Below are 20,054 nucleotides of genomic sequence, written 5' to 3'. Positions count from 1 at the left end.
ACTCCTCTTTCCTCTCAATTTGTTATATACCTCAAATATTAGTGGACAAGAGTATAGACAGAAGCCCTTGTGGAAACTCTTAGAGAAGAATCCCACCGCCTAGGTAAGGAGGCCTAATTCAAGCATCTGCCTGCCTTAACAAAGTGCTGTAGTCCATCAAAAATTAATATAGAGAATTATAATTCTGTCCCAACTATCAAGCCCTAAATGACATCAGACCAGCATATTTCCTGGATACCCAGTTGATAGGAGAAATAATATTGGTTTAAATGTGGATGAGTGACAAAAAGAAACAACCAGACAGAGAAGATATATTTTTTAAAACCAGGTTGTATAATTTGATTTGTCCAATAGTTTTTCATTCTTTCAGAAGTTCATGATTTGAGTTGAAACTTGGCCAACTTCTTCACTGATTGTCTGAGAAGCACAGAGAAGAATGATTAAGAAAATAGATTTCTTAGAAAAAAAATAAAAGATACAAAGACTTAGAGAATACTACATATACATACCTATATATGTGTATATATAGATATAATGACTCTGTGTACTATAACTTTGTATTGGTAATATTAGGCCCAATTTTTTAAACATAGTCAGAATATGTTAAACATGACAGCACCACAAAAAATGAATTTATGACCCCTAAAGAGGCAGGAAATAACTAATTACCAATGTGTAAATCATGCCTGAATTATGTGTGCAATCAGATCATTGAGTAGTAATATCCTAGGTCAAAATTAGTATCAAATTATAGGATAGCATAATGAGATGAAGAGACACACTGCATGTGACTCCAATTGCCCTATGCATGCTGAATAAGTGGAAGTTAATTATAGGAAAAGTTGTTAATTCTGATCATCTCTGTTTCTGATTTAAGTTTAATTAATGTAAAGCAAAAATCACAGTAATAAAGCTGAAAGAGACCAGAAATCCCCTTAGACAACTAATACCTGAGGTACTTATCTAACAGGAAGGAAAGGGAAGCATGATAAGCAAGTTGTTTAGACACTTGTTTAGAATATGGACTCAATTACAAAATGTTACAGAAGAGGACAGTGGAAAATTACAAGTAGTATCTCCTCAAGATATAGTTAAGAATAGTGGGAGAGAAAATGAGTTTGCAAAAAGTCTTGCAGGAGATTGAGCCAAACCTCAGATTTATAGATATAACTATAGAGATAAAAGATGAAATGGATTTGCCTTTTTTCTACACTGATCTGTTTTCATGAGTAATGGTAGTTGAACTATCACACTTGGTCTAAGCATCCACTTATAATTTGAGGAGTGAGAAACATTCCTCAAAAAACTAAATCAGGAAAAATACTTAGACTAGAGCAAGAAGAAATTGGTGCTAGATGTGACAAAATCCCCAAAACAATGAAGTATTCCTTTTTCTCAGACTCATATAATAAATATCTGGAAGGAAAAAAAAAAAAACAAACTAGAATCCCATTATTGATAAATGTGACCAGCAAGGAAGTTGTGACTAGTTACTTGATCCTATTCAGCAGTTAGGATGAAGTGCTATCAACCCATATTTGTCCCAATGATTCAGAAATTCTACCCAACACTAAGGAGTAATCTGGAGTAACTACCAGGCTCTCTGACTCTCAGAGAGGCAACTTGTTCTCTTCTCTGAGCTGTATACACCTTGTTGGTGGCATGTGTACTGATAATCTAAGTAAAGTTAATATATACAATCAGATTATGGCTGAAACTTCAATTTACTCTAGGAAAGAGTCCACATCCACCTAAGTTATCTGCTGCATTTCATTTGAGGCCAATTACAAAGACAAAAATGTGTACAACAAAAAAGTAGCATTTGGACAGTAAGTATTCTGAGCCAAGCATTATGCTACAGAACTTTAATTATGATATTAGAAGAGAATAAAAAAACATAAATTAACCTAGCACAGATATTTCCTCCTAAACTAATTTCTCTGCAGTCTTTCTCTTAGCTATTCTCATGGGGAGCTGGTAAGAGTCCACCTGGGAAAAGTCTTTCTCTGTCTCTGTCTCTGCCTCTCTGTCTCCCTCTCTCCTGTCACACTAACTGTTGTAATGGATGGGAGAATGGAGTCACCCACCATGATTACTTTGAGACTAGAGAGTGAGAGAGGTGGGATGGAGCCATTAGATGGAGAGGTGGGATAGGTTGATTCTCCCCTCTCTTCCCCTAATGAAAACAGCACCAATTGTCTTTTAGAAGGAAAGGATATGTCCCTTCAGAGACTTAGTTAAATATAAAATCAATGACTGAAGTTGACTCTCCCTCCTTGAGGGAAAAGTATGGCTTTCTTCCCCAAGATTCAGTTCTTTTCCTGGATGTTATGAGGCAAGTAACTTAATCTAAAGGGAATAATTCTTTTATTCTAAAGGGACACACAAGACAGGGAGAATAGAGTTGTTGAGTAAGGGAAGTGGGAAGTGAGAAATCCCTAAGAACTAACAACTGACCCTCCCCAAATCCTGAGGGTTCAGGCTGTCTGCCTGACTTGCCTTAGTCACTTGTGCTCTTTGTCCTGACTTCTATCTACCCTAGTTGTAGCATGAAGTTCACAGGACAACTTTAGGGGATAGAGAGAGAAGTCTTCTTTGGGTGGATGGCTTAATAATAAAGTCCCATACACTTTTTTATCTCCAGCTGGATCCCAGGGGTTTGGGCTCACTGAGAGATGGTCCCTGTTCAGAAGGTCTTCTGTCTCCGAGGTTTCTCTTAGAACAACCACTCTAGAGGAGTTCCCCAAGAGAAGTGAAGTGATCTGGCAGTTTCCCCTCAGCTCTTCTGTGTTCCTTTTATGGAATCCTCTGTCTTCCTTGCCCTTCCCCCATTTGAGTTGTCTTTTTTGCATGCTGGATCTATTTTCCTCTATTACAGTATCCCCCTTTTGGTTTTGGAAAATTTGTCATCTTGACATAATTGAATACATTACTTACTTTATACTTTATGTTTACTGCTTTAATGTTTTACTGTTTATTATGTTTACTGTTATTTCTAATTTTCTATCTATCTGTATGATATCCCCTCTATTCCCCTCCCCAAATTAAAAAAAAATTTGTTAGCCCTTAACTATGTCCTATTTCTTAACCCTCCTTAAATTAGGGAAAGAGGTAGTCAGGGAAAGAGAAAGTGAAAAGGGAAGTTCAAATAACTTAGAGAGCCAGACATAGGGAAAGAATAAGATTAACCTAATGTATAGATGTAAAAAAATCTCATAAGGTTAAAGAATTGTAATAGTTAAAGCACTTAAGAAAGCATAAAATGATGTAAGGAGTAAGACTATTTTACTTTACTTAGAGTTCTTTAAGATATTGTTACTAGAGAGTTAATCAACATTGTTGCATATTGTTCAAAGATATTGTTAACCCTAAAACCCAAGCTATTTCATTGTATCAACCTTTGTAACTGTAAGGATGATATTAGAAAATAAGTATTGTTTTATTAGTTTAGGGATAAGAAGTAAAGTGGCTGCTGGAGTCTGAAGCAGAGCTGAGAAAACGTGTTAATTTCAGATGTGACAATTATAACCGTTTTTTCTGTGGCAATTACTTTCTCTGGCAGATGGCAGAGACCATCTCAGAGACTCTCTCAGGACTGGAGCAGGTAAGATCTTTGCCTCTCTCTCTGTCTGAGGGAAAGATCTGAAGGAGCTCAGTGTTTTCCTTTCCCAACTCGGGAAATACTATTGAATATCTATTGTGGTTTTTATATTTATATTATATGTATGTACATATATATATATAATATGTGTATATATATATTGTTTAACTGTGAGAAGACAAAAGAAAAATCTGATCTTTGGTTTGGACTCACTAAGCCTCAGAGTCCTAATTTGATTCTTGTTGAGACTCAACCAGCTAGCCTTTGCTATTTTATAATTTGAAGGCGAAGTTAACACTTATAAGGATAATAGTGGTAGTTTTTATTTAGATAGTATAAATTTGGGTTAGTCAAATCAGGGAGGAATAGTGTAGCCTGTGAAACACAGGAGAAGCAGTCCCTTTTGGAACCTGGGAGTTTATTTGGGTGGATTTAGAATCCTTTAGAATTAGAAATCCTTTATTTATCCTTATATATTTCAATAAATACTTTATTTTTATAATAAAAGTCTCTTTAGCATCCTTGCACCTGACCCTGAAGGAAAGTTCACATTTGAGCTTCACTTCATCACTGACTACCTCTATCAAAAGTATCCAAACAGTTTGAACCTGATTGGTGAGTTAAACAGTTTTGAAAAGTTTCGAACCTATATTGGAACAGTTTTTCCATCTAAATATTTTATTGTATAACTCACAATTTTTATTTTTTACATAACCAATACACTTAACTCAAATCTCTTCTCTGAAAACCCTATCTTAGCACAGGTTAATTAGTCAGGATAAGTTAGGTTAAGAACAGGACATAGTTAAGGGTTAACAGATTTTTTTTATTTGGGGAGGGAAATAGAAGGGATAGTATACAGATAGATAGAAAATTAGAAATAACAGTAAACATAAGGTAAGTAATGCATTCAAAGCCAATGCAAATTGTCAAGGTGACAAATTTTCCAAAACCAAAAGGGGGATACTGTAATAGAGGAAAATAGATCCAGCATGCAAAAAAGACAACTCAAATGGGGGAAGGGCAAGGAAGACAGAGGATTCCATAAAAGGAACACAGAAGAGCTGAGGGGAAACTGCCAGATCACTTCACTTCTCTTGGGGAACTCCTCTAGAGTGGTTGTTCTAAGAGAAACCTCGGAGACAGAAGACCTTCTGAACAGGGACCATCTCTCAGTGAGCCCAAACCCCTGGGATCCAGCTGGAGATAAAAAAGTGTATGGGACTTTATTATTAAGCCATCCACCCAAAGAAGACTTCTCTCTCTATCCCCTAAAGTTGTCCTGTGAACTTCATGCTACAACTAGGGTAGATAGAAGTCAGGACAAAGAGCACAAGTGACTAAGGCAAGTCAGGCAGACAGCCTGAACCCTCAGGATTTGGGGAGGGGGTCAGTTGTTAGTTCTTAGGGATTTCTCACTTCCCACTTCCCTTACTCAACAACTCTATTCTCCCTGTCTTGTGTTTCCCTTTAGAATAAAAGAATTATTCCCTTTAGATTATGTTGCTTGCCTCATAACATCCAGGAAGAGAACTGAAGCTTGGAGAGGAAAGCCATACTTTTTCCCTCAAGGAGGGAGCGTCAACTTCAGTCATTGACTTATATTTAACTAAGTCTCTGAAGGGATATATCTTGTTCCTCTAAAGGGCAATTGGTGTTGTTTTCATTAGGGGAAGAAAGGGGAGGATCTATCTATCCCTCTTCTCCATCTTTTGCCTCCATCCCACCTCTCTCACTCTCTAGTCTCAAAGTAATCATTGTGGGCAACTCCATTCTCCATTCACCCATCCATTTCACAACCAATATAATGATAGGCAATAAGAGATGGAGTCAAGATGGTGGCATAAAGGCAGCAAAAGTTCAGACCTCTGAAAACCCTTCCTTACCAATTATAAACTAAATGCTCCCAGGAGACTGAAAATCAGACCTACAAAAAGAAAGAGCCAAGGAACCCTCCTGCTGGACTCAATTCAAAAGGTATTTCCTCCCCCCACCCCCCAAATCCAGAATTTGAGAATACTCAGGTTTAAGGGGAAGGAAGAAGGAAGGTTCCAGGACTCCTCCCCCACACACACACACCTAGAGTGCTAAGCCTCCAGAGGCAGTGGGAACCTCTGGCTGGGCAAAGGCACTGGTCTGGAGGAAGTACCTTGTTGGCAGAGCTGTGCCAGGCTCAGAACCTCAAACACAGGCATGGGGAAGGAGCTGGAGAATGAGCACAGAACAGGCAGCTTGGTCACAGCAGTGGAGACCCTCCATATTGCTCCAGCCTTCCAGGAGTTTTTGGCCTCAAGGAACATTCAGCACAACCAAGCTGAACTTAATGCCATCAAAAGTCTTCAGAGGTCAGGAAAACTCAAGCTCCAACAGCCTTCCCCCACAGACTGCACTGAGAGACCTCCTGACAAAGCTCCAAGAGAGGAGACTGACAGAAAACTGCAACCCCCCCCAAAAAAATGAGAGGAGAAAGAGGACAGACAGCTGCAGGGAGCAAAGAAGGGGTAAATATGAGCAAACAACAGAAAAAGAAAAAAGAAATTACAATCGACAGCTTCTATGCAAGCAATGAACAAAGAGCAAATGGAACAGAGGAGGAGGGAAAATCAAGCAATTAAACAGAAATCCCAGTGAATTGGATACAGGCTCTTGAAGAACTTAAAATGCAATTCAAAACACAATTAAGAGAGGCTGAAGACAATTAGGAAAAGAACTTAAACACTAAGATAAGTCATCTGGAAACAGAAAATAGTGTCTTGAAAGACAAAATCAACCAGCTTGAAAATGAGGCAAGGGAGATAAAAGATGAGGCAAAGAAGATGAAACATGAGGCAAAGGTGATGAAAGATGAGGCAAAGGAAATGAGAGATGAGGTAAAGAGAATGAAAGATGACCTTCAAAGAAAATCAAACCAGAAGAAGAAGGATGACCAAAAAGCCAGGAATGAAATCCAGTCTTTAAGAACCAGAATACAACAACTAGAATTAAGTGACCTCATAAGGCAGCAGGACACTATAAAACAAAATCAAAAGAATGAAAAAATTGAGGAAAATATGAAGCATCTCATTCACAAAACAGAAGATATAGAAAATCATTCCAGGAGAGTCAACTTAAAAATCATTGGTTTACCAAAAGACTATGGCAAAAGAAAAAGCCTGGACATAATACTATAGGAAATTACCCAAGAAAACTGTCCCAATATTCTAGAACAAGAGGGAAAAGTGGAGATTGAAAGAATCCACAGATCACTTCCTATACTTAATCCCAAACTGACAACACCCAGGAATGTTATAGCCAAATTTAAGAACTATCAGACCAAGGAAAAAATATTACAAGCTGCTTAGAAGTCATTCAGATACCATGGAACCACAGTGAGGATAACACAGGATCTGGCTGCATCTACACTGAAGGACCAAAAGGCATGGAATATGATATTCCAGAAAGCAAGGGAACTATGTCTACAACCAAGAATCCACTACCCAGCAAAACTGACCATATTCTTACAGGGGAAAGTATGGTCATTCAACAAAATTGAAGAATTCCAAGCATTTATTAAAAAAAAAAGACCAGACTTGAACAGAAAATTTGATGCCCAAGCACAGAACTCAAGAGAATCATCAAAAAGTAAATTTAAAAGAGGGAAAAAAGAAAAAAAAGACAAAACAAGCAAAAAAAGAAAAACACCCTTTTTTTTAAAAGACCCAATAAGTTAAAATGATATGTATCCCTATAAGAAAAGAGGTCATTGGTAACTCTTAAAAATTATTATTATCACCTGGGCAGCTATAAGAATTATACTTAGAGGGAATAGTAAAAAACTATATAGGATGAAATGATAAGACATAAATATGTATATATATATATGTATGCACAAATACATATACATTTAGAAATATATATACATATATACAACTAGAGCTAAAAAAAGAGGTTAATACTAAAATAATGGGAACAGAAACAAAAGGGGGTAAATTTATGTGTCACAAAGAAGCTCGTAGTGGGAGGGGGTAGAACATCAATACACTGAAAGGGTAAAGAGGTTGGAGATAGGAAATACTCAACTCTTATGTGCATTGAAATTGACCCAAAGAGGGAAGAACAATCCAGTCCACTGGGGCAGAGAATAGATTTGCACCCTATAGGGAATTAGAAGGGTAACAAACAGACTAGTGGGGAGAGAAGTAGTACCAGGGAGGAAGAGGGTGGAGGAAGAGGAAAAAGACTGCAAAGAAAATAAGGGGGGAATAAGAAGGGAGAAGGATAGAAAGGGAAGTAAAATAAGGGTGGGAACGAGAGGGACTGATTAAAAACAAACATTGGTGTAGAAGGAGATAGTGAAAGAAGAAAAGGCAGGACTAGGAGTAGAAATCAAAATGCTAGGAAAAACTATAAGCAAATTAGGTGAACACAGAATATGATACATGTCAGATCTTTGGGAAAGCAAGAGCTAGAAAAAAATCACAAAATGTAAAATCAATAATTTTGATTACATCAAATTAAAAAGTTTTTGTACAAACAAAACAAATGCATCCAAAATTAGAAGGGAAGCAACAAATTGGGAAACAATCTTCATTACAAAAACCTCTGACAAAGGGCTAATTACTCAAATTTATAAAGAACTAAACCAATTGTACAAAATATCAATCCATTCTCCAATTGATAAATGGGCAAGGGACATGAATAGGCAATTTTCAGTTAAATAAATCAAATCTATTAATAAGAACATGAAAAAGTGTTCTAAATCTCTTATAATCAGAGAAATACAAATCAAAACAACTCTGAGGTATCACCTCACACCTAGAAGATTGGCTAACATGACAGCAAAGGGAAGTAATGAATGCTGCAGGGGATGTGGCAAAGTTGGGACATTAATGCATTGCTGGTGGAACTGTGAATTGATTCAACCATTCTGGAGGGCAATTTGGAACTATATCCAAAGGGTGCTAAAAGACTGTCTGCCCTTTGATCCGGCCATAGCACTGCTGGTTTTGTACCCCAAAGAGATAATAAGGGAAATGACATGTACAAAAATATTCATAGCTGCGCTCTTTGTGGTGGCAGAAAATTGGAAAATGAGGGGATGCCCTTCAATTGGGTAATGGCTAAACAAATTGTGGTACATGTGGGTGATGGAATACTATTGTGCTCAAAGGAATAATAAAATGGAGGAATTCCATGGGAACTGGAACAACTTCTAGGAATTGATGCAGAGTGAAAGGAGCAGAACCAGGGGAACATTGTACACAGAAACTGACACACTGTGGTACAATCGAATGTAATGGACTTCTCCATTAGTGGCAATGAAGTGATCCTGAAGAACTTGGAGGAATCTACAAGAAAAACCACTATTCACATTCAGGGGAAAAACTGTGGGAGTAGAAACACAGAAGAAAAACAACTGCTTGAATACATGGGTCAAGGGGAAATGGCTGGTGAGGTAGACTCTAAATGAACATCATTATGCAAACACCAACAACATGGAAATAGGTTCTGATCAAAGACACATGTAATACCCAATGAAATTGCATGTTGGCTGTGGGAAGGGTGGGTGGAGGGGAGGGAGGGAAATAATGTGATTATTGTAACCAAGGCATAATGTTCTAAATTGACTAAATACATTAATTCAAATTAAAAAAATAAATGAAAAAAGTAATGATAGGCAGTTTCTCCAAAGTGTTACTTGTTTGTTTTTTTAAAAACAGAAACAAGGGAAGATATGGTTTGCTATAGAAAATAGTTCATGAAGGTATAATAATAATTCCTTGTCATATTTTTATTAATGATCTTTAATTACATATTTGATTTCATTAATGACTTGAAAAATAAGTAGATCATCATTAAAATGATTTTATAAATATCGGAAAGTAGGCATTTTGATCAATCTCATGATTTCTTACAATTTATTTTAAACCTAGGCTAATACTATCTGTGTTATATTCAATGATGTTTTGTGTAAACATGCAACAAATGTAGATCTCCAACAATATGTTTTACTCACAGTTGACTGAACAAAGATCTCACATATTCATTGCAGCTAGAATTAAATTAAAGTTTTTCGATGGTCTAAAAACTATGATTCACCTATCCTCTGCTACTATCATTGCAGAAACAGAGAAGACCAAAGACCATTTGAAACATATGTAGATTCTAGATCATCTATTCTCTCTCTCTCTCTCTCTCTCTCTCTCTCTCTCTCTCTCTCTCTCTCTCTCTCTCTCTCTCCTTCTCTCTCTTTCCTTCCCTCCCTCCCCTCTTTCCCCTTCTTCCCCTCTTCCCCTCTCTCCTTTCTGAGGATTTCAAGGATTTGGAAAGCTGATCACCATAAATAGAGAAGACTTTCTAGCATTTTAGAGCCTGTCAAGTTAGTGCTCTGCTAGCATACCTTTCAAAAAAGAATTCAGAGTAATTTCCATAGCATAATGCAATGTCAGAGAAAGACTTCTGTGGAGATATCTTATACCACAATAAGTTTCAAAGGATTAAACAATATAAATAAAAGTTTTTTTTAAGGAAAAATCCCTGACCTTAGGGAATTTATACTTTTCTTATTATTAGTAATCTTTTTTGAAAATATTGACGTTACAATACACAATAGGCCTTTGTAGTCTGAATACTTCTGTTAAGGAAAAGGAAAACAAATTCGACATTTTCTAAACTTATTAAAATATAGACACTTTGGAGGCAGTCAGGTGACTCTGTGGATAGACAGCCAAGCCCAGGCCCAGGAGGTTCTGAGTTCAAATTTGACCTTAGACACTTCCTAACTCTATGACCCTGAGCAAATCATTTAACACCTATCTCCTAGCCCTTTTATGGTTTGGAATTAATAATTAGTATTGATTCTAAGACAGAAGGTAAGAGTTTTAAAATATATAGACTTTGTCATAAAATACAAAGCACTAATATTAATATAAATATAATGTAAGAACCAGTTTCAAAGTTTAGGAGAGTATAGACCATGATTATAATAGTCTCAGTGCATCCTTATCTTGAGAACAAATGTATAAAGTATTAAATAATGGCACACATTTTCTGGTTTATTTGATATAAACCATGATGGCAACTCCATTATCTATATGATAAAAACATTTTAATGGTTTTAAGTTTCACTCAGTGCTACTTTAAATGATTTTTTAGCTATTCCAGTTCACACTTACTTCATCAAACGTAAAGTCATCAAGGTTGATTTCTTCATAGTCATCCTCAAGAACTTCATTTTTAATGGAAGCTAGCGCTTTGGCCAGCTTCTTCCGCAATAAGAAGCCTTTCCAAACTGCCTAAACAAAAATGTAAAGCATGTTATTAGGTTATAGATCAAACCCAAATCCAGATTCTCTCTGTTATCCCATTAGGAAGATAAAACATCTCAGAACTTGGTTTAATAGCTCAGTGATCTGTTTTTTGAACTTTATGTGACATTTAAAAGTACAAGACAAATTAAATGTCTGCACGTGTCTAAAGTCCTGAATACTCGGGAGATTTGCTGCTTGGTAAGCAGAATGGAATCTTAAAACTCCCTCAACTACAAGCCTCGGTCAACTAATTAATGATCTGACAAATCCTTGAGGACCTATTAAAAACTGAGAAGAAAGGGGTATAAACACAAATACAAATTTTCAAATGATTGTGTAAAAAGTGAACTGAAGCATACATAGGAAATATTAAATATTTAGAAGCAACAATACTTGAGATTATAAAACCATGTAAATTCATAATGATTTGGGGCCTTTTAAAAATAGAACTGATTAAATAGTATCATGGACTTTTATGGCAGACATCAGATAACTTCTTTTTACTGTTACTGTAATTACAATATTACTGTCTCCAAGCCTTAGCTCTCCTTAGCATTCTGCAGTGGTGAGGAGATCAGCCCCCAAATTAGGAAGAATTACATTCCATTTCCAACCTTACTGTCTACCTCAAGGAAATTGGTCAATGGCTCTTAAGTCTCAGATTCATCTCTAATATAAAGGCAGTAATACTTACACTGCTCATTTCACAGAGCTGCTGTGGAGGAAGCATATTATAAACCTTAAAGCATGGAGGGCAGCTAGGTATCTCAGTAGATTGAAAGCCAGACCTAGAGACAAGAGGTTCTGGGTTCTAACTGAGTGACCCTACACAAGTCACTTACCCCATTGCCTAGCCCTTACCACTCTTCTGCCTTGGAACCAATACATAGTATTGATTCTAAGATGGAAGATAAGGGTTACAAAAATAACTTGAAGCATGACATAAATCTGAGTTTTTGTTGTCATATCTTAGTTGCTATAATAAGGCAGTTAGTGATATGTATTTATCTGAAAACTTTTTAATGTATTTGTACATGTAGGCAAATTTCAAATGCTAAAGAACTAATATATTATTGAGATAATTAGAAAAGAGACAAATTGTTTCTAAGAAATAAACATTTATGTGACTCCAAAAAGAAATGAGATCTTATGTTTAGAAAGAAGAAAAAGTTGTGAAATATAAGCTGAATCATTTTTCTAAAATGCTATATCTGCCAAGGGGGCAGCTAGGTGGTACAGTAGATAGACTGCTGGTCCTGGAGTCAGGAGGACCTGAGTTCAAATTTGGACTCAGACATTTATTAGCTGTGTGACCTGTGCAAGTTACTTAGCCCACTTTGCCTTAGTTACCTCATCTGTAAAATGAGCTGGAGAAGATAGCAAACTGTCCCATTTTCTTTGCCAAGAAAACCCCAAATAGTCACAAAGTTAGACATGACCAGTCAATGAGAAAAAAGAAATTATCTGCCAAACTCAATTGATGAGGACATTTTAAAAGACTTTCTAAACTTTTTTAACATAAAAGGTAAATTTTAAGCTTCAAAAATCCAACCAAGTAATGTTTAAAAATTCAAATTACATCTCCTCCTTCCAAGTACAATGAGCTTTACTCTAAAGCTGGAGGGGAGGGAGTGAAAGGAAGTCAGAATCATGTTTTTAAGTATTTATAAAATGAAATATATAAGATGTGATACAGATAGACAAAAAAAGAACTATATAAGATTGCAAGGGAAACCAAAAGTTAACAGAAATAAAGATATAATTTTTCTACCATTCAAGATCCTGGTCCCTTTTGGAATCTATCCATATTATCCAAGAATTCTCGTGGTCTAGGTGAAGAACTCTTGCTTTAAGTTCATTCAATGTCAGGAGTTTATAGAGTCCCAGGGTCAGTCAGAACCAGGAAACCCCTGCCTACATAGCCAGATGGTAACATGTATCACCTCAGTCCTAGTGCTGGCCCACATGAAGCAAATACATCATTTTTAGAGCATTTAAATTTTTTTAGAATTCTAAATTCCTAGCTGCACAATGGTTTTCTCCTGAGAAATGACTATCTGAGGTATGTATCAGGGAATAAAGAAAGAGGGTCACCCCTAGGTTGGTGAATGCCTGAAGCTGAAAATATGAATGATGCTGTGACCTCATCCTCCTTCTTCATCTCTGCTTCCTTCAAGTACTAGCTAAAATTCCATCTTCTAAAAGAAAGCCTTTTCTGATATCCCATAATACTGGTGCCTTCCCTCTCTGGATTACCTCCAATTTAAACTGTTTGGATATTATATCTACCTAGGGTTTTCTCTGTCCCATCAGACTAAGAACTCCTTCAGAGCTATGACTGCTTTTCCCTCTCCTTGCATCCCTACTGCTTGGTGGGATGGATGGCACACAGTAGGTGCTTTGTATGTTTAATAACTGAATGACAGTATAAATAAGTTTGATGTGTGATATAAGCTGTTTATTTTTTCTCCCCTTGTCCCAGATTATGGCTACCTTATCAATAAACACAAGGATAGAATGAAGACATCTTGTTTGCACATATAAATTTACAAAGAATGCCACAGACCTGAATACGTGTTGCAGCCTTTTCCCTCTGTGTATGCATATCAGTGGTGCTACATTTTCTTTTTTTCATAGCAATCTGTGTCTTCAAAAAGCCATTTCGCCAAGCTCTCTGTATTATTATTGCAGCCATATTCTTTATAGTACAGAAATTAATCTGCATTCGAATGGAGGATCCTTCCTTTGACTTCCTATTAATAGCAAAAATAGCTATTTTAGTGGCAGAAATTAAAAACGGAAAAATATTTTATCATATTTGAGAGTTTCACACAAAAAATATATGAACAGGTAAAATAAGAAACTTAATGCATATTCTGTCTTCATTGATTGTTTCTTCTGAGCATAACTCATTGCAATGTTAAAGAACTCTGATAAAGCCATGTGCTCAGTTTGTAAAAATTGTCTAAGATACAGTTGTTTTCCATTAAGGGAGTGATACAGAACTTTCCTCTTAGGAAAATAAGTATTACTTTACTAGAATATGAAACATAAATTAAGTGTCCCGAAAGACTAGTGAAGACAATACTCTGGCATTTACAAGGAGATAGCCTCCAAGTAGGGTTAGGATAAAAATGGAGACCAGACCTTGTTGTGGAAATGACAAATAGAAGATATTAAAACTAATGATTTCAACAAATTAAGGGAGCCAGAACCAAGAACCTTTGGTATATAACAGAACCATAGAACCTTGGAGATGGTTAGACAGTCACTAGAGGTCAAAAACCCAATATCAGAAGTCATCTTGTTCCACCATTAAAGCATTGTTATCAAGTCCAAATATAAATTGATCCTTGATACAACATATTGAGTTAGAAAGCCACAAATGGACATCATTTATGTATGTTATTATTTTTTATTTTGTTTCCCAATTACAATTTAAGCTGGTTCCCATGGCTGTGGTTCATGTTAATACCTCTAACCTAAAACATAAATGAAAATTTTTATAGCATCTCTAATAAATGGTCACTGAGTCACCTCTTGAAGGCCTCAGGTGATTGAGAAATCACTATATTCCAAAGTAGAATATTCCATTTCTGGAAAATTCTAATTATTTGGGAAGTCTTCATTTGATTAAGGCAAAATCTCCTTTTCTTTAACTCAAATCCATTGTTCTGATTTTTCAGGTCAACAGAATTAAGTCTAATTTCACTTTCAAACCATGGTATTTCAAATACATAAAGAGACCAATCATCTCTGCACCATCCCTATTCCACCAATTCTTATCTTTAGACCAAAGATCTCCAATTCTTTCAATTAATTCTCTTATGAAATAATTTTTGTGTCCCATCAATATTCCGGTCCAGGTCCTCTGGATGCTCTCTAGCTTGACAACACTCTTCTTAAAATATGGCACTGAATGAAACTGAACATGACACTCTACGTGTGATCTCATCAAATCAGACTACAGTGGGGCTAATATCCACCTGGATTGCATATGGACATTTAGAGATAGCATGGTGGCTTGATCAAGAGCAGAAGATGCCAAAGGAAACATATTTCCTATTATGACAAGGTCACTAAATTGTTAATTCTCAGAAATGCCTTAAACATAGTACGCTTGAGTTTCGATAAAATATCTGAAAAAATCTCACTGAATCCATTTATCTATCCAGATGTATTTATTAAGTATCTACAATGTTCTAGTCACCATATTGGATGTGGATACGGATATTGGGGATATAAATGTAATAAATTAAATGATTCCTATAGTAGCTTACATTTTAAAAAAGAGACAAAAATATTATTATATGTAATTCTTATAGTCCTTTGGTTGCAAAAGTCAATCATCTGGTAGTTTCCCTGCATTCATTAATGGAGAGCTGCCTGCTTGAGGGACAGGGTGGAACTGGTGAGAATGGGAGAGAAGAGTTATCTTCCAGTTTCCAGTTTTGAGAGAGAAAATGCATGATTCCAAACTCTCTCTAGGTCCATGAAGAGAGAACTCTCTCTCTCTCTCTCTCTCTCTCTCTCTCTCTCTCTCTCTCTCTCTCTCTCTCTCTCTCTCTCTCTCTGTCTCTCTCTCTCTCTTTCTCTCTCTCTCAATCTTATTTACCTGTTTATTATGTTTTTTTTGCCTATCACCTTAAATTTCTTTGATATTTTCTATGAATGTTCATCATGTACCTAGAATCTTGTGAGACAGAAAACAAGGCCTTTGAAGAGTAGCTTGAGACAATGCCATTCTCAATTACAAACAATCAGGTATTTTAGTTTGAATTTGAATTGTTTTGTACCATGACACAAAAAAGGGGTTAAGAACTCATGTTTTAGATTAAATTCTACTGGGGAAGTTAGTACAGGATGGAAAATAAGCTCTTAAGAATGAAATCATAAAGAGATAAAAATGCTGAAAATAAAAGGGGTAAACTGCCTTAAGTGAATGATGTGAAATTCATTGACATAGATTTTTAAAAGACTTAGATAAATCTTAGCTGTATGATTCTAGGCAAATCATTTGACCCCAATTGCCTCACCCTTACTGCTCTTCTGTGAATTGGTACTTAATATTGATTCTAAGACAGGTTGGGTTTTTTTGTTAAAAATAAAAATAAAAACTTGAATAGAAGATAGAAACTAGGGTTGATAATATAAACTGAATCAGACCAAAACAATCTCAATTTCAATGGGGAAGTGGAGCACAGTGAGGGTGGAGAACTACACTGATATTTAAATTAGATGTGATCATTTGGTCTTTTGATTTTACTTAACTGATCTTCCTAGTTACAACTAGAGGATCCAGTGCAAGAAGGGATAGATAGATTAGCTAGCTAGCTAGCTAGCTAGATGGATAGATTATGAAATATGGAATAAAAACAAAGAAATGAAAGCTTTTTAAAAAACTGTTAGAAATGTTGACAACAAATACTAGGGATAACAAAAAAGTTTTTTTTTTAAAAGATATAGTAAGGAAAAGGATAGTTTGATGATAATGAATAAAAAAGAAAATATAATCTCTCATATTTTACTTTAGTATTCTCTACCAAAGAAGATAATATTTGGACTAATAATAATAATTTTGAACCAAAAATGTTTAAGAGAGAATTGAAACATGAGTTGTATAAAGAGACATTAAGTTCCGTGACAAAGCTCAGGGGAGCTGAGGGCACTGCTTGAATTGGTAGATGTAATTGTTGGACCATGTCACTGATTTCTGAAAGTTCCTAGAGAATGAAAAAATGTATCATAGGGTTTGAAAATGGCAAATATTTGGGTTTTCCAAAAAGAAAAATGTATGAAGTCTATGAAGTTTAGATTACTAAGCTTGAACATAGTCCTTGTGCTGCAAGGAAGGGAAATGATGTAACACCATGGTTAAAAAGAGAATAGGGAGAAACTAAAAGTCATAATGAGAAGGAAAAATTCTAGAATTATGATAAGAATAACTGATGAGTACTGAGAAATGGAAGTGGTAGTGATCACAAAGACCCAGAATGGCTTCCTCAAGAACAGATCATAAAAGATATACTTAAGCACTTAAGCTCCTTTTTTTTTTCCATAGGGGACCAAGATTAACTTAATTTCTTTTTTTCCATAGGGGATATAGAATTGTAGATAAAATTTACCTAGACTTATTCTGCCTAGATTTTGGCAAAACGTCTTACAAAATCACCAATGCTATTTTTGTGGGTAAGAAAGAGAAATATGGACTGTATAATTAGATGGTCTGAGAATTAGTTGAATGTCAAAACCTACAAAAACTAATCATTAATGGTTCATTTTCAAAATGGAAGGATATCTCAAGTGGAGAACCTCTGGAATATATGGTTAGATATTGATGTTTAACATTTCTATGAATAACTTGGCTAATGGAAGAGATTACATGCTATTTAAGTTTTAAGAAGTTACAAAGTTAGGAGGGATAAATAACATGATGGATGATAATCGTTATTTAAAAAGGCCTTTATAAAATAGAATGTTGAGTCAAAGTAAATATATGAAACTGAAAAATGTATAGCTTGTATTTAAAAAACACATTTCAGAAGTACAAAATGGAAGAGGCAAGTCTAGATAATAGTTCATTTGAATAGTTTCTGTGTATTGTGAGCTTAATATCAGTCAACAGTGTAATATGGTTAGCCAAACAACAACAATGCAATTCTAAACTGCATGATATAATATACTTTTCAGAACTAGAGAAATAATCATCATACTTGGTTGGAAAATATCTGGGGTTCAGTTCAAAGCATCAAAATTTCAAATTGATATAGCTAAGTTGGAAAGCCTCTTAAGAAGAACAACAGAATGATGAAAAGCCTGAGATCACACTGTATGAGAGTTAGTTGAATGAATGGTTAGCCTGGAGAAAAAGTCTTAGAGAGGACATTTCAGCTTTTTTATGTATATGAGGGTATATCAAGAAGAAGATCAGAATTATGAGCCATGGGGTATAGACAGTGGAGGACAATGTAGGATTTCAGTAAGGGAGAACTGTAACAATTATATCTATCTACAAAAGGAATGGGCTACATCTAGAGGCAATAACTTCCATAACACTGAAAGTATTCAAGAGAAGATTGGATTACTATTTTGGAGGCATATTATACAGGGAATTCCTGCTCAAGTATGAATGAGGAAATGGGTTAGATGACCTAGGAGGGCCCTTCCAACACTGCGATTATATAGTAGTCTATGACTTTCCTCTTAAATCACCATCTTTGGTCTCCAAACTACCCATTCCCCTCACTGTTGTTGCACATAGCCTCTCAAGTAAATAAGCTTCCTCATGTCTAAGTATGATCATTTCTCACACAAAAACTTTCAGTGACTTCCAAACAGCCTACTCAAAAAAGTACAAATTCCTTTTTTTAATAGTTAGGCATTAAGGCTATAAATCTGCCTTCAAGATACTTTTCCAGATTTAAACTATTTTCCTTTGTGAATTCTGAATTCTAGGAAAACTGGAATATTCACTATCCTTCAGCCACGTCCTGTTCCTCCATCCTCAACCCTAAATAAGAAATAAATAATCATTATGTCTGCTATAGAAATCCTTCTCTTACTTCATATCACAACTAAGCTCCTACCTCTCTTTCACAAGACCTTCTTTCCCTGAATGCTCCCAGCCAAAAATGATGTTTCCTTACAAAAATTCCTTACAATACTTTGTAAATCTTTTTTACTTAATAATATTTATATTTATTTGTGTACATATTATTTCACTGTATTCAGTTTTAAGTTCCTTGAGGGCAGCTATGGCATTTCATTCATATAAATCTTATGCAGCCTCATCATAGTATGAAGATAATTTTCAGTATTAGAAGATAATCATCAGAAACAAAATTTCTGTTCTGATATATAAGAAGGTGCAAGGTCACAAAGACAGACTGACTGTGGCCCTATGACTAATCTGGGGTAGTAATAACCTTATTATTACTTATCAATCTTGAGCTGAAGTGATATTAATAATAATGATGATGGTGGACAGCATTTACATAGCACTTTAATGTATCAATGTTACTTCATTTGATCTTTAAAACAGATGAAGTATCCAAAGGTGAGAAAAATTAGGGAAAAAAGAGGCTTATTGTTAGCATCAAGGCTTCTAGGTAATGAATTCTTTGGCCATGAACCATGAACCAAATGCAAATTAAACCTTAGGAATTCCCCTCTACTTCCAGAGTGATGAGTTGCAGAGTAGCATAAAGGTGTGTAGAATGTTCTAAGAATCAAAGTTATTATTTAGACAATCTCTAATTGCTTACTAAGCTATTAGTCCTTAATGTAAGATCTAGGTTGAAAATAGTAATGTGACATACTACTAGCAGAATTAAATTGCAAATATGTGATCATTCTCACTACAAAAGAAACTAAAAGTCAAAAACAAGTTATGGCTAAATTGAAGGAAGGTTTATAGGTTTTTCCTTGGAAAGGAGAATGAAGAGGAGGCTGGAGTGGTTTCATAATATTTCCAAGGGTAAAAGAAAGAAAATAATTTCACAAGACATTTGATTATTTTACTTTGCACTCACAATGAGCATAAATAAAAGTCTAGCATAGACTAATTGTAATATATATAATTACAGAGAGTGAAGTAGAAAAACATTTTAGAGAGTCCCACCCTGATGAGGTTCTTCAAGTAAACTCAACATAAACCTTGATATTTGTGACTTCATTGTGAATTCAATTCAATTCTTTATGAAAGTGTTTATCCTGAGCAAGGTACTATTCTGAGACGTGGGTATACAAAGATGAAAAAAGGGGAAAGTTCCTACTATTGGGAAACTAGATAGGTAAATATAAACTGGCAAAAAATAGAATAGATGAAGTTATGCATTGTGAAAATGTTGGAAGATATGCTTTAGAATCAAGAAATGAATGGCATTTGTCTTGTAGTCTTTGCAGAAACCTTCCACATCTGTAAGGTTTTTTTAGAACAGTTTAAGGTATTAGATGTGTTTCACACTCAAAAGTGTTACCAAAAATTAAATTAATTACAGTTTAGCAAAAAAGAAACAATTACTATTGTGGGAGTTATTTCAGAAAAAGCTAGATTGTCAACTAGTTAAAGATCAATGGAAAATTAAAAGGAAAATAATGAGAAGGACTTTTTAAAATAACAACTGTACTAACTCAATTTAAATAAGCTACCCACTCTAAAACAT

The 20,054-nt window shown here is 35.3% G+C and overlaps 1 protein-coding gene across 10 annotated transcripts in view; it reads right to left on the bottom strand.

Moving 5' to 3' along the window:
- The window catches only part of LRRIQ1 (leucine rich repeats and IQ motif containing 1), a 295,150-nt gene that overhangs the window by 155,995 nt on the left and 119,101 nt on the right, over nucleotides 1-20,054 (bottom strand). For 9 of the 10 annotated variants that reach the window (XM_056798583.1, XM_056798581.1, XM_056798584.1 and 6 more), the window contains 2 exons: nucleotides 13,457-13,643; nucleotides 10,756-10,875 (listed from right to left, as the gene is read on the bottom strand). In XM_056798583.1, the coding sequence (XP_056654561.1) occupies nucleotides 10,756-10,875; nucleotides 13,457-13,643 (307 nt within the window). Of the gene's footprint in view, nucleotides 1-312; nucleotides 418-10,755; nucleotides 10,876-13,456; nucleotides 13,644-20,054 lie in introns of those variants that run through there. The other variant, XM_056798591.1, reaches the window with a different exon arrangement.

This window comes from Monodelphis domestica, chromosome 5, assembly GCF_027887165.1.
Source record: "Monodelphis domestica isolate mMonDom1 chromosome 5, mMonDom1.pri, whole genome shotgun sequence".
In the NCBI taxonomy this organism is placed as follows: domain Eukaryota; kingdom Metazoa; phylum Chordata; class Mammalia; order Didelphimorphia; family Didelphidae; genus Monodelphis; species Monodelphis domestica.
This window is presented reverse-complemented; position numbering and strand designations above follow the sequence as displayed.